At 41.6% G+C, this 14,735-nt stretch overlaps 1 protein-coding gene across 15 annotated transcripts in view; it reads right to left on the bottom strand.

Moving 5' to 3' along the window:
• The window catches only part of LOC115168221 (cold shock domain-containing protein E1), a 39,147-nt gene that overhangs the window by 13,115 nt on the left and 11,297 nt on the right, over positions 1-14,735 (bottom strand). For 7 of the 15 annotated variants that reach the window (XM_029723278.1, XM_029723279.1, XM_029723281.1 and 4 more), the window contains exons 2-10: positions 7,086-7,776; positions 5,977-6,226; positions 3,947-4,105; positions 2,257-2,452; positions 1,678-1,844; positions 888-974; positions 700-818; positions 506-587; positions 284-412 (exon numbers count right to left, since the gene is read on the bottom strand). In XM_029723278.1, coding sequence (XP_029579138.1) covers positions 284-412; positions 506-587; positions 700-818; positions 888-974; positions 1,678-1,844; positions 2,257-2,452; positions 3,947-4,105; positions 5,977-6,102 — 1,065 coding nt within the window. In that variant the 5' untranslated portion in view covers positions 6,103-6,226; positions 7,086-7,776. The remainder of the gene's footprint in view (positions 1-283; positions 413-505; positions 588-699; positions 819-887; positions 975-1,677; positions 1,845-2,256; positions 2,453-3,946; positions 4,106-5,976; positions 6,227-7,085; positions 7,777-14,735) is intronic. The other 8 variants (XM_029723280.1, XM_029723289.1, XM_029723288.1 and 5 more) reach the window with 6 other exon arrangements.

The raw sequence follows: 14,735 nt of genomic DNA, 5'->3' as shown, positions 1-14,735 counted from the left end.
AATGTTGCTTTCCCCCCCTCTATTAGGATATTATGTTGCATCTTTACAGGCTTATGGCATCAATATGTGTTCAGAACATATACATGAGCAGGAATCATTTCTGTTGAATGGCTTTTCCTATTGAGACATATTGACTGCCATTAAACCTAAGCCTGCTTTGACAAGTCCCCAACATCTTAAGAACAACAACTTGATTCCAATGATCCAATACTGGCCTCGTATTCTATACTTTTGCAACAACTTGAGTTGGCTGGCCAGAACAGTTCCATGTGATGCCACCTACGTTTCTCTCTTTGATGGTGAACTCCACGTCGTCGCCGGCCTGCAGGGCCTCCAGGTCGCCCTTGAACTCGCTGTAGTGGAAGAAGATCTCCTTCACCACGTCAGCTCTCTCAATGAACCCAAAGGCCTCCTGGCAGACACAACACAAAGGGTTATACATAATCAGGCACGTAGACTAGCGAATGTCCAGCCAGGGATCCACAACAGTGTAGTGTGGCTTTACCTTGGTGGCACAGACAACCCCCTGGCACCTCATCTGTTTCTTCTTTACCAGGACAATGTTGTGTGCACTGACTGCACCGGTGCTGAAACACACAAGATAGGCATGAGGAAAGGGCTAAGGTATTGTGCAATCAAACATTGTAAAAAGATAATTTGTTTGGGAAACAATAAGACACTTAAAGAAAAACAACTCACTGCTTGTTGGTTTCCATGTAGAAGCTGACTTTGTCTCCCGTGTCCAGGTGCATGTTGCCCTCTATGTCGTCTGGGGTGTAGGTCAAGTAAAACACCTCCTGCGTGGGAAGGAATCCATACTTTACATTACATTGACTACCAGCCTTGACATGACAAGTCTCTTTCTTTAGGCCATTTGACAGTCTTACCCCATTTCTCTCGTAGCACACACTGCCAGTGGGCACCTGCCCTGGAGCAGACTTGCCATCCAGGTGAGTAGGAATCGCTGAGACGACCTAACGGACAGGAAGAACCACATGGGGAGGAGATGGTTAAGAATGGCATTTGGGTGAGTCAGACAAACACGATTACCTAACTACAATCATTGTAATTAATTAGATTGCATAAATTATAATAATCAGGTAAGTGAAAAGACAAACTGGTTGATTTTCAAAAGTATATCAAGAAAGCAAAGGGCTACGTACAGTAGATACTACTGCATGAGATGTGAAATGCCAAATTGAAGAGAAGGCTAATAGAAAAGACTTCAATGGACATCAAAAAATTACATCCAATCAAGCTTATTCGATTGAATGACTTTCTGGATAAAGATTTATGCTCTGTACAATTCTATATTTTCTATTTTGTTTAAACATTAAATCCCACCTCCACCCCTGAACACCGCAGAAATTGTATGTCGAGGAAAGTTAAGCCCATTGTAAATCTCCATGGAAACAGATGGTATCCCTAGTGTTTCAGACAAACGGAGATACTAACGATAACATAAATAATGGAAAGACAAATGTGGATTTAGAATCAGATTCAAATCCTTGGGGAGAAAGGTTTAGTATAAAGTATGTACGCATCTATGAAACTATTAATGAACAAAAATGAGTGAAAAGATTTACAATGAGCTTGAACATACACCCAACCGACAAACACCAACATTGAGGTGACACGGACAAGAACAGAACCAAAAGTAAAATGGTGTTCCTTAACTGGATGAATATAACCATGCAGCACAGTAAATGGAGAGGCGTGCGAGTCTGGCCCCACCTGGCCCGAGATGCGCTCCTCTGGAAGCACCTCTGGTTTGATCTTAAGCAGCTTCACTGCTATGGGCTTGCCAGTACGCCTGTCTGAGGACACTTCAAACTCCACATCATCTGGAGAGGCAGAGAGAGATGTAAGAAAAACGGGTTTTGAGAAAATGTGTGTTTCACACCAAATACTGACCGGACATTCATGGAGTTCCATCGACTTAAAGGCTACCCACAGTATCTTGTGAAGAGACCGAGGCAGAAATCAATTGTCACCACTAAGCTCCCAGGATATCTTAGGGGGATTTTTATTTTTTTGACCACATAAACATTAAGGGGCAGTTTCCCAAACACAGATTAAGCATAGTCCTTTACTAAAAAACAAACTCAAAAGGAGAATTTCATTTAAATGCTTTAGTCCAGGATTAGGCTTAATCTGTGTCTGGAGAAACCACCTCTAAAAGGTTATGTTGTTTAGTAGAAGGCTGGTGGATGAGACTAGACTACTAAATGACTAGAAGAAGCCCTGGCCTCTCACCTCCTATCTTGAGCTCCTGCAGGTTGCCGTTGTACTGGGAGCAGTGAAAGAAGAGGCGTGCCTGCCGCTCCGAGCACTGGATGAACCCATAGGAGGTGAGCAGCTTCTCCACCACGCCAGTCTCCCTGATGCCCACCGCCGTGCCGTTGGCAAACGCGGTGTGCCCATTGTGGAGCATGCCAGGGTCAAAACTCATCTGAACAGAACAAGAACGGAGAATGTTACTCATTGAACAAATCAAAAGGTCAGTCAAAACACAGCTCTTAAAATTGAGAGCGGATGTGAGTTTATGAGTGGGATTGTGTAAATGTATGATAGAACAATTAATTGACAAATGAAACTCCCACACACACAGACTGGATCTATTTTACACAAACATGCATTTAGTGAACACACATCTACGAAGACCAATCCCTACCCAAAATGTGCTTCCCGACAGGTGGTTGAACCAAAGTTTGGAGAGACTAACCCAAAGAGCTTTCTGGTGTTACCTGACAATTACCTTCTCTTGTGAATTCCAGGGGGAGCACATTTGGCCAACCCCAGATTGGTTTTCATGTCGATTCAGACCATTCACTATAAGCTTGGGCAGTATACTGTATATACCCTATACCGCAGTATTTGGAAAAAGCTATGGGATGGTTTTCAATACTGTTTCAACTTTTTTATATATATATATATATATATATATATATATATATATATATATATATATATAAAACATTTGAATATTTGTAGTTACTTTTAAGTAAATACCTGCAGTCCACTTGTGCAATACGTTAGGAGATAAAAAGAACATTGCTTTCTTCATTTCACCGGTCACATTATGTAACTTACGGTAGTCCCCAGTCACGAGGGGTTTGTTTACAAGCCCACGACGAGAGACCAGTGCCTAGTCACTCACTGTCGTGTAGCATGCGCCAGGTGATCCAATTACATATTGAAATTCACAACTAAATGTTTACCAGCTAGATATCTTATAACTTGTCTAAAATGTGCTAAATGCTCTGCAGTTGTGCATTTGGTTTGCTAATGTAGTAATGTCAGCTAGTTAGCTATCTAGCTAAGCGGTTAGCTTCTTCCAAAACCAAGAGTCTTGCTGGCTAATATTCGTTTTGTGCCTGCAACAAACTGTGCAGCATTGGAGTTACTTGTATAATTTAGGTCAGAAACTGTACAAAATGTTTGCAATGCTCTCGTTAGCATTCTCTATGGGGATTCTTTAGTACTTGTAACCAGAATGCTAAGTGGCATTAGATTTTTTTTTTTAAAGCCCCTTGCGGTAAAACCATATATGCCGGGATGGCACAGGCACGGTATGAAGGTATGGAAAGCTGGATACCATCCAACCCTAATTCACTACAAATAAAGGCCACACTGTAGTCATTTCTAGTTGGCTCGAGAAGCATGCACTTCTATTCACTACATTTTTTACAATCACTATCGCAACTGAATCCACAAGCACCCCTAAATTGACAAAGTTAGGAACATTATACATGCAAAATCAGTTGGTTATAGAAACCATTGCCTTCTTCCATTGACTAGCACAATAATCAGTCATCAAGAACCACTGCAAAACAATCAAACCGTGCGGTTAGCAAACGTCACCAAAGGAGACCACAGGAGCAGACAGGGCAGTCCATCACTGAGGGTGCAACCAATGCGATGCCCACACAACATGCCCACTTACTGATCTCTGATACAGGGCTGTCCGCTTGTGTTTTTTGTGGGAAACCGAGAACGAGCGGGGGATAGCCACCACAGAGGTGGCAGAGGCAGTATTACGTGCCAAAGGGGGTTCAGAGTGCACTCTCTCCATATCTGACAGTGGGGTCAGGACTGGGTCACACTGGTTGGATGGAGGAGAGGAGTCAAAAGATTTTGGGAATTCAGAGATACTTGGAGCTGTGGTTTTAACCATGAGCTCAGATTTAATTCCATTACACCTCAGTGTTCTAGTTCTAAGTTATATTCTTAAGCTTTCTTTAACTGTAAAAGTGAGGCAAGTAAAAACACTGATCGATACTGACCCTGAGAATCATAATTCCATAAGAAAAACCCATAATAAATTTAGTAATTAGCAGAGACCTAGCATCCCCATCACAAACTAAAAGAATACAAAAACACTTGCCATTCAGCATATTTCAAGGAATGGAACAAAAGGTAGAGGAAGGAGGTCATGTAACATTTTAATTGCTGAAGTGGAATGAAACTCATGAAACGTTATCATTATTATTGCCTGAAATAAAGTTAAACTGTCCAGTTAATCTCACTTTTTAAAGTTAATATTCTGCCCAAATAATGTTGTTGACTCGTCCTATACGCATGTGGTCAAAGTATTATTTGGCGGGAAAAAAACATCCTCAAATGTGTATCTCAAACAGTTTTAAAAAATGCTTGCCATTTCCTCAGAATGTCATTATTTTATTACTGCTGCTCTTTAATGATTTGTTATTTGAATTTACTTATCTATTTTTTTTACTTAGTCAACAATGCAGTTTTAAGAAAAAAAAGTGTTAAGGGCTTGTAAGTAAGCAATTCACTGTAAGGTCTACACCTGTATTCAGCGCATGTGACAAATAAAATGTGATTTTATTTGTTGGCTCATTGGCTGAGCTGGCTAATCAGCGGTCTACTTGCATTAATATTTTTTATGACTCGTTAGACAGAAGCGCATCTACACAGTAAGGTAATAGTTGGTTACGTGAACAGTTCCAGTGCAGCCTTGTCACCTTAGGGGGCTTTCACACCAAATGGGTTTGGAGTAGTCTTTCCCGAACTCTGGTGCGCTTACCCACTTAGTTCAGTTCGTTTGGCCTGGTGTAAACACCATCCACACTTGGGGGCGCAAAAAACAACACACTGTGGTTCCCTCAAAAAGCGATGACAATTGGGACACAAAAGTGATGCTTCATGATAATGATAGATGGATTTAACAGAAGCATTTTGTCCAGTAAACAAATGACTTGCATGGACATGTGGTTTTGTTCAAGAATATTTGTTAAATTTCAAAACCGGACCAAAATGAAAAAAAAAAATACAATGTAACAAATAATCGAACTGATTCTAACTACAGCTCAAAAATGTTTGTAAAAACACCCTTCCTAGCAAAGCATCGATGCTAACAGAGTTGAACTTACTAGTAGTTAGTGATCCGTCCTCAATAGTTTTGATTTGCGGTTTTGATACCTAAGATTTCAGATTAAGCAACCTTGTTTACACGCAGTTCCAAATCAACTAGTCTTACAAACTAACCTCTCTCAGTTATACATTTGCTTAATTTCAGTCTAGTATTACTTGAGGAAGAATGCCAAACAGATTTTGTCCCAAGTCTCGTCGAAAGTGTCTTCTGTACTGTCTTCACTGCACAGAAGTTACTGATCAAACAGTTTGTTTATATTGTCTACATAAGATGGCAATTACAACACTAACCATATCCCACACCTTTAATCTAAGAGGTGGTGGGGCATGGCACAAAGCATTTACGGCCTCATTTACATAAATTGTGGTGGGTAAAACAGAATTTGAAACAAACCCAAATTCCCAGTAACCTTTAGACCACCCTGTACTTGCTACACAGCACCTGAGCAAAGGCTAGTCTCAGTCCAGAGCAATGGAAAGGTTAAGCCAGTCAGAGCAGAGGCAGTGCAAGGTGGGTGAATGGGTGTTCGATGGGGGGAGAAGACGGAGGGAGGAAGTGGTGGGGATGATGGAACTTACGGATCGGCCGTACGGTGACAGGCTGAGTCCGACGGGGGAGGTGCTGCTCAGGTCAGCGCTAACGAACGCGGCAGGCGGCGACGCGGGCAAGGTAAACTCGACAAAGCCTTTCCAGGGGCTGCCCATATTTTTCCATAAACTTGAGTCAAACTCCACCGCTTTGTTGTACTTGATTACTGGTTTGCTTGAACGCCTTGATTTTTCTAGTTATTTTTCCTCTTTTTTTTTTTTATAACCACCCAGTGGACGTCTGCAAGGGTAAAAGGGACAAAAATAAAGTAAAAAGTAGGCAAAAAAGGTCAGCCAGTAAGCAAAGTGTCAATCATGGGAAAGGGTCTGTGGGTGTGAGGAGACAAAGGAACATAAGGCTAGATGGGACAGGTAGGATAAAGAGGCAGAGGAAAGCCTGCTAAAAAGAACTTCCATAATGAAGTACGCCTATGGCTACAACAACAAAAAAATATATTAAAAAAATGAATACTTCACAACTGCGCTAAATCTCTCTGCAAAAGTTGGTGCAATTAATCTGGCTTGTTACCAATTGACCCAAAGCAAGTTACAGAATAATACCATCATTAAAATTGTAGCACATGTGCACATGTACAAAGAGCAGCATATTGTTTAGTCAAGAAGGATTTCTGGGACATTTAGTGGATTATGTTTTCATAGTCAAATAAATATCTACATTGCTGCTCTATGACAGCCCAGCACTGAACCAGAGTAGAAATTGGGAGCATGTGTTTTCCCCTTCTTAGATTTAATTTCAAATGACATCTATATCAAATGTAATTTGATACACTATTACAGCAGTTCACAAAATGCATGTATCAATTGAGTCCTTTCAGTCCTTGACATGTGTAGATAAGTAAAAGCCTCATGCAGGGTAAAGGATATTTTTCAGTTTGTGCAAATTTCTTTGGAGATGGACAAGACGGCTGGGCATATAAAGGATGCCTTTACAGACCTGACACATTCAAACATGCCCCATAAAAAAAATAAAAATAAATGAAAGAGTTTTTAAAAATCCTACTAAGCTTTGTAATAGAAATTCAGCTGCCCCAACATTTATGGAATAAGTGTGTAAAAAAATAAAAAATAAAAAGACCTACCTTGATTTGGCGTCTTAAAAAGGTGTGGTCTTGAACGTTAACGACTGTGCAGATGTTGCAGATCTTCTCTTCAAAACACACACACACACACACACACACACACACACACGCGTATTTGTTGCAGGTTTCTGGCACAAGTTCTGCATACGAGTTGCATATAGAAAAAAATAAAATAAAAATAGGAGGCAAACGCAGGTGCAATAACACTGCTTGAAATCAACAAAATGAACAGAGCACAAGGAGATAGAGAAAGGAGATGGGGAGACAGCTAAAGGGATGAGAAGGAAAAAAACTAGCAGACAGCAGCCCTCTAAGCACCCCGGGGTGAGTTGGTGGTGCGGTGAGGTGAGGAGGGCTGGGAGCAGCGTTGGGACGTGTGCTTTGTCAAAGCTGTTGAGTAGGCACAAACTTCTGGTCTCAGATCAGTTATGTTCTCGGGTTTGCAATTTTGGCAAAGGATTGTTTCTCTTGAGCGCGTTTCGATTGGGCAGCTGTGTATCTTGTCTTTGGTTGTTTCTTCGTTTTGTTTGCTTCTATATTTTCCTTTGAAGTGAGCCTTTCCTTTTATTGAGTTGTTGCGACTTTGTTCATTTTGGGATGTTTCTCTTGAATTTGTTTCTTCGTTGTGATCTGAACTTGAAGAAGCAGTTGCGGATAGTACAAAAAAAATTCAGTTCCGTTTCACTTCATACTGTTGAGAAAAAGAAATACACTATTAGTTGACAATAGATCAATGTAGCCTACATATTTCCTACTGGTGTGAATATACAACTAGAAAAACTGGGTGAAGCCTGAAACGCAAAATTCTTGCTTGAAAAAAATTGGTCTTAGTTTCTTTTTTTTAACCATTTTAAAAATTGTACACAAGTCACAGTAATTGTTACCCAGAAATAATTTGATATATAAATAAAAACAGCTGCATTGGACCTTTAATGTTTTTATCGTCACATGAGAAAGTTAAAGCCGCCTGTGGACTAGTGCCCTGGGTCATTTCCTTTTCATGTGAATTAAACTCCAGATTCTTTGCACCCAGGCTAAAAGGCCTAAAGATAGACCATCTTCAGCTGCCTGACTACGTGCAAGTCCTGTGGATAAACAAGTCCCTGTGCATATCTTTGATCATATTGATGGCAGTTTCTGACCAGGGAGGTGTGTGTAATCATATGAACTATGTCATAATCCACAGTCTCAGACACTGATCCTAACATTCAAGCTAACTGTATACACAGTAACAAGAAGCAGAGACACACCAAGTTTGGCTTTTGGGACAACGCCCTTGGCTGGGCATTGCTGGCATTATTGACCTCAATGCAATTGGCAGAACAGGGCCACGTGAAAACTAATCCGACATGGCAGTGTCGCAATGTGTGCCATCCCACCTGGTTTCCAGAGTGTTCAAAAATAATGTTGTGAAAGGGGTCAAATTTCATTCCAAGGAGTGGATAGGTTTTTATAGGTCCTACTTGGCAATCAGGCTAGAGTTGTTTATTGACAACAGCGCTCAGTTGAACCTCTGAAGTCAAAGTTTCAGTGAAATTATGCAATCTATGGCTTAAGGCGTTCGCACGCTTACCAGCCGAAACTCTTCGGAAGAGTTTGAGCAAACATAATCTTAGTTTGTTTTGAACTATAGTAAGAGTTTTTTCAGCTGTTCAGACACACAAAAAAAAGTCCTCAAGGCAAGCAGGTAGCCAAACTCTACGCCCCTTCGTTGGTGATTGGTCGACAGTAGGGATTTTCAATTAAGTCTTGACATTCAACGAGAGTACTTGTTTTCTTGAACATTTTTTTCATTGAGAAATACCAATCTGAAGCAAGCGGGCGCCTTTCGTTTATCTACATAAAATTATAAACTGGGTGGTTCGAGCCCTGAATGCTGATTGGCTGAAAGCTGTGGTATATCAGACCGTATCCCATGCTTATGGAAAAAAAAAATAATTACGTTCACAACCAGTTTATAATAGCAATAAGGCACCTCAGGGGTTTGTGGTATATGGCCAAAATATCAAGGCTAAAGGCTGTATGCAGGCACACCGCGTTGCGATATGTCTATGTCCTGGGAAATGTTCTTGTTACTTAAAACATCATGCTAGTCACATTAGTGCACGTTAGCTCAACCGTCCTGCAGGGACACACACACACACACACACACACACACACCCTGTAGAGGTTAAGAACAGCCCTTAGCCTTGATATATTGGCCATATACCACATCCTCCCGGCCTTATTGCTTAAACATGATGCCTTGCCATTCAGATGCCAATTGACATCTGCATTAACATGTGGTTTGATAACACTCTTTAATAACTAACTGTTTGGTTACAGCATGTCATTGTGTGGTCAGGCTGTCATGATGGGATTGGCACAACTCGACTACCATTTTTCAAGGTACCGATGTAAATGTTAAACTGAGAATGGTCTGCAATTTCATCACCCTTGGTAATATGGTCACGTTGATTGAAAGGAGTGGAGGAAACGTATGTTCACTCCGACAACAATCCTTACTGAAACCAATGAAGCGGTACCTCAGCGCCATGCCTGGGGCCAAAAGGCTCCTGAACAGCTTCTAGCCCCAAGCCACAAGACTGCTGAACAGTTAATTAAATGGCTACCCTATTTGCATTTACCCCCTTTTTATTTGCATAGACTCTTGCACTGGCTCCATGTTCATTCACTGGACTCTACCCCAATCCACATACATATTGATGACACACGGACACAGCTACTGTTTATTATCTATCCTGATTGCCTAGTCACTAAAGACGTTAACGGTTCACCGACTAGCCACCAAAAATACATTTGACCACTCATGCTTACCGGGCTTTAGGTTAATTTTCATAATTTTGTGGAATTAAATTGGCGCGTGTATTTTCGTTAGTTGTCATGCATTTTATTTATCACATGCGCACAGCATACAGAGCCTAGTTTGAGGAGCTGAATAACCTACCACCTGTCAGACAGCACGAGAGTAGCTCCTCAAAGCCTATAGGGTACTGGAGTGAAACTTGCTTTTGTAAGCCCAGTCATTGCGCAACAAATAACAATTCTAAATGCAATCGTATGTTAACTTTGCTGGCCATGAATAAAAAGGAGCTATTTTTATCTCAACTAGTAAAGCGTGCCTCCCATTCGTATGCATAGGCTATAGCCTGCCTACCGTTGACCATCAGCACGTCACTCCCACTTTTCCATTTGAGCTTGAGGTAGGATAATTGTTTAAAACCTGAACATTTTACTTTACTTCAAATAATGAGGCATGTCTTACCTTGCTTCAAAGTAGCCTTGTGAAAATCCATCCATAGAAATATGAAGGCAATTATTTAATGAATACTTCCTCAAGCCATTGACCAGCATTTCTCTCCTGTTCTATTGGTTTTCATATCAACTTTCTTTCGTTGTCCAGAAGCCAAAATCACAATGCTAGTCAGATAGCTAGAAGCACAGCTGCCCTCTTAGGCAACTTTGCAGTAGGGCTGGGCAATATGGCAAATACATACATACATACATACATACATACATACATACATACATACATACATACATACATTCGATAATTATCACCATTTTAATCAAATAATCTTTAAAAGGGTCATTTCTGCTTCAGACTAAAGCCTGCCTGAACAAACCAAAGGCTTTAATGTTTCTTATTTATTGTCAGAAGTAGAAGAACTCACAAATAACATTAACTCCACTTTTTTAAAGCTAAAAACCCTGACAAGTTTTGGAGAAAAAAAAATACAAAAATTGTGCAAGTCAATATGCATTATAACTGTTAGCCTAATGGCACATCACAGTTGAAGTTGGGGTAGTTGTTGTCTTACAAGCAAGAAAGACAAGTCTGTCTACGGTCTCTGGCTTTAAAGCTGCCCTATGGCAGGTCACTATGTTGCCACCTGTGCTAAAAACACGCTCTGACGGGGAGCTGGTTGCAGGAATGCACAGGTTGCGCTTTTGACAGGTGGCTGACTTTGGGAACGTTTTTTTGGTTGATCTTCACCAGTCCAGTGGATTGGTTTCACTGTCAGCATCAGGAGACTGAAGGTAGCAGCAGAGTTCCTTTTCTACCAGCTGGATTTCAGTTAGACCTGTGGTGGAGCATGGCTTTTTAAAAACTGTCCAGGGACTTTCTCTTTTTAGCTGTCAGTTTTGGTGAAGCAGCATCAACGTCTCCCTGTGCTGGGCTTGGGTTTTCATGTTCCTCATTGACCATCTCTGAGACAGCTCTTGCGGCCCACCTTCTCTTTGATGTATTGTGTTTTAAACCGAGGGTCGGCCAACGAGGCTATGTCCAGGTCATCTGTGGCTAGGTCATCATATTTCTCATTCAGATAGTCCATGAATATCGTTTTGATGGTTTGGGTGAGCTCGGTTTCACCATCAGGTTTCATGACCTCTGTATTGAACAGGTATAGTACTGGCTTCAGGTAAGACACACTGACATAAAACTCACCAGACAGAGCATCTGAATTCTAGGAGTGGGGTCACTGCCTGGTTGATGGACTTGAACATCTATATAGGTGGGAGCTAAGTGCCAGGTCTTCTTGTCATTGGACAAGACCTGTGAAATGGCCTTCTCCTGCGGCAGTAGTCTTTGCAACATCTTTTGACGTGATCCCCACCTGTTAGGCGACTGTCACCAACTTGTGCTGGGGTAGGTTGTGCTCTTTTTGAGCAACTGCCAGGTCTCTTCTTTTTCCTATTCGTGGAAAAGGCACCTACCACTTTCTTACACACGCCAATTGCGAGATAAACCCGTTTGTCTCTACCCACTCTCTAAGAGAAAATAGATTTTAAAAATGTCAAATCACAATAATCCCTTTAGTATGTACAAATGTAATATTTAACTTACTCAGTTGAATATAAAATGCACATTTAGTTTCATCTAACCAGTCACTTCAATATACACAATTGACAAGGTTACTTACCAATGGCCAAGTGCAGACAATGTCCAAAACATTGCAGTCGGGTCCATTTGTTGATTTGAGCAGCCTTCACCGCGTTCGCACCACTATCCATTGTAATGCAGACCTGTCTGTCTTGACTGAGTCCCCAGGAGGCGAGAGTGTCAATGAGCCCCTCTGCTATAGCTTCACACGTGTGGTCGTCGGGAAAGTATGATGTTTGAAGGCATTTATTTCGAAGATCCCACTCTGTCAATATAGTGGATAGTGAGGCTAATAAGGCTCTGACGTGCGACTAGACCACAGATCGGTAGTAGCAGCAAAATATGTCAAATCTGTCTTAAGCTGTTCCTCAACTTTTTCCCTAAACTCGGCGTAGAGTTTAGGCAGTGCGGTGTGAGAAAAATGTTTGTAGCCAGGGAGCACGTACCTGGGGTCAATTAATAAGCCTCTTGAAACCTTCCTTATCAACTGTGCTAAATGGTAGCATGTCCATAATAGCATGTGTGATGTATTTGTGTCTTTTCGATGTTTGCTCGTAGGGCATAAACGCTGTCAGTGTTGACTGCTTCGGGTGAACATCCCTAGATTGGTTGGTGCTTTATCAATACCGTGGCGCAAACGCAAACTTTCTGCATGTTCCAAAGAGTGATTTTGCTTCAGATGGTGAAAAAGGTTTGTCCTATTACCAGACTTGGTAGCCACCCGTCTACGGCACAATTTGCACCGAACATTGCTCTGCTCTTTGTCAGACTTCAAAAAGTCAAACCAATTCCAATTAACAAACAGTTGAACCCTTTTTATCAGTAATTTCTTTGTTGGAAGCTGCTCCTTCTCCATGGCTATCACTGCCACTGCTTTCACCTACATCACTAATTTTTGGTGTGGTTAATAGTGGCTACTCCATCACTTGAGGTGCTAAGTGGTTTTTAGTGGGCGTCTACCTATCCACATGCATAGTGTCACTTCTCCGCACATTCCTATAGAGCCACAGACGATGCAATCGCCATCACACTGCCCTATCCCATCTGGACAAGAAGAATACTTATGTTCATTGACTATAGCTCAGCATTCAACACCATAGTACCCTCCAAGCTCATCATTAAGCCTGGGGCCCTGGGTCTGAACCCCGCCCTGTGAAACTGGGCCCTGGACTTCCTGACAGGCCACCCCGAGGTGGTGAAGGTAGGAAACAACACCACTTCGCTGATCCTCAACACAAGGGTGTGCTCAGCCCCCTCCTGTACTCCCTGCTCACCCATGACTGCCTGGCCACACACAGCTCCAACTCAACCATCAAGTTTGCAGACAACAACAGTGACGAGACACCTCCTCCCTGTAGGCTGAGGGCCCTGGGAGTGTGGTGCCAGGAAAATATCCTCTCGCTCAACAAAACAAAGGAGCTGATGGTGGACTTCAGGAAACAGCAGAGGGAGCACCCCCTATCGACATTGACAGGACCGCAGTGGAGGTGGAACGCTTCAAGTTCCTTAGCGTACACGTCACTGACAAATTGAAATAGTCCACCCACAGACAGTGTGGTGAAGGAGGCTGAAGAAATGTGGCTTGGCACCTAAAACTAGGCATGCACGATATATAAAAAATAAATAGGTAAGCATATCAGAATCGGCCAATATTAGCTAAAAATGCCAACATCGGCGCAATGTCTAGATTAACCTGTTTAGGATAGGGGGCAGTATTTTCACGGCCGGATAAAAAAAACGTACCCGATTTAATCTGGTTATTACTCCTGCCCAGAAACTAGAATATGCATATAATGATTTGATTTGGATAGAAAACACCCTAAAGTTTCTAAAACTGTTTGAATGGTGTCTGTGAGTATAACAGAACTCATATAGCAGGCCAAAACCTGAGAAGATTCCATACAGGAAGTGCCCTGTCTGACCGTCCTTCTATAGCCTCTTTATCAAAAATAGAGGATCTCTGCTGTAACGTGACATTTTCTAAGGCTCCCATAGGCTCTCAGAAGGCGCCAGAATGGGGAATGATGACTCTGCAGTCCCTGGGCGAAAAACAGTAGGGCTTTTGGAAAGTGGTCGTTCTGAGAACAATGACACGGGCGTACGCGTGCACGTGAAGACTCCATTTTCTATTTTCAGTGTTTGAATGAAAACAAGGTCTCCCGGTCGGAATATTATCGCTATTTTACGAGAAAAATCGCATAAAAATTGATTTTAAACAGCGTTTGACATGCTTCGAAGTACGGTAATGGAATATTTTGAATTTTTTTGTCACGATACGCGCCGGCGCGTCACCCTTCGGATAGTGTCTTGAATGCAAGAACAAAACGCAGCTATTTGGATATAACTATGGATTATTTGGAACAAAAACAACATTGGGTGTTGAAGTAGAAGTCCTGGGAGTGCATTCTGACGAAGAACAGCAGTGGTAATCCAATTTTTCTTATAGTAAATCTGAGTTTGGTGAGTGCCAAACTTGGTGGGTGTCAAAATAGCTAGCCATGATGGCCGGGCTATCTACTCAGAATATTGCAAAATGTGCTTTCACCGAAAAGCTATTTTAAAATCGGACACCGCGATTGCATAAAGGAGTTCTGCATCTATAATTCTTAAAATAATTGTTATGTTTTTTGTGAACGTTTATCGTGAGTAATTTAGTAAATTCACCGGAAGTTTTCGGTGGGTATGCTAGTTCTGAACAAAACATGCTAATGTAAAAAGCTGGTTTTTCATATAAATATGAACTTGATTGAACAAAACATGCATGT

Source organism: Salmo trutta, chromosome 30, assembly GCF_901001165.1.
Source record: "Salmo trutta chromosome 30, fSalTru1.1, whole genome shotgun sequence".
NCBI classification, from domain to species: domain Eukaryota; kingdom Metazoa; phylum Chordata; class Actinopteri; order Salmoniformes; family Salmonidae; genus Salmo; species Salmo trutta.
This window is presented reverse-complemented; position numbering and strand designations above follow the sequence as displayed.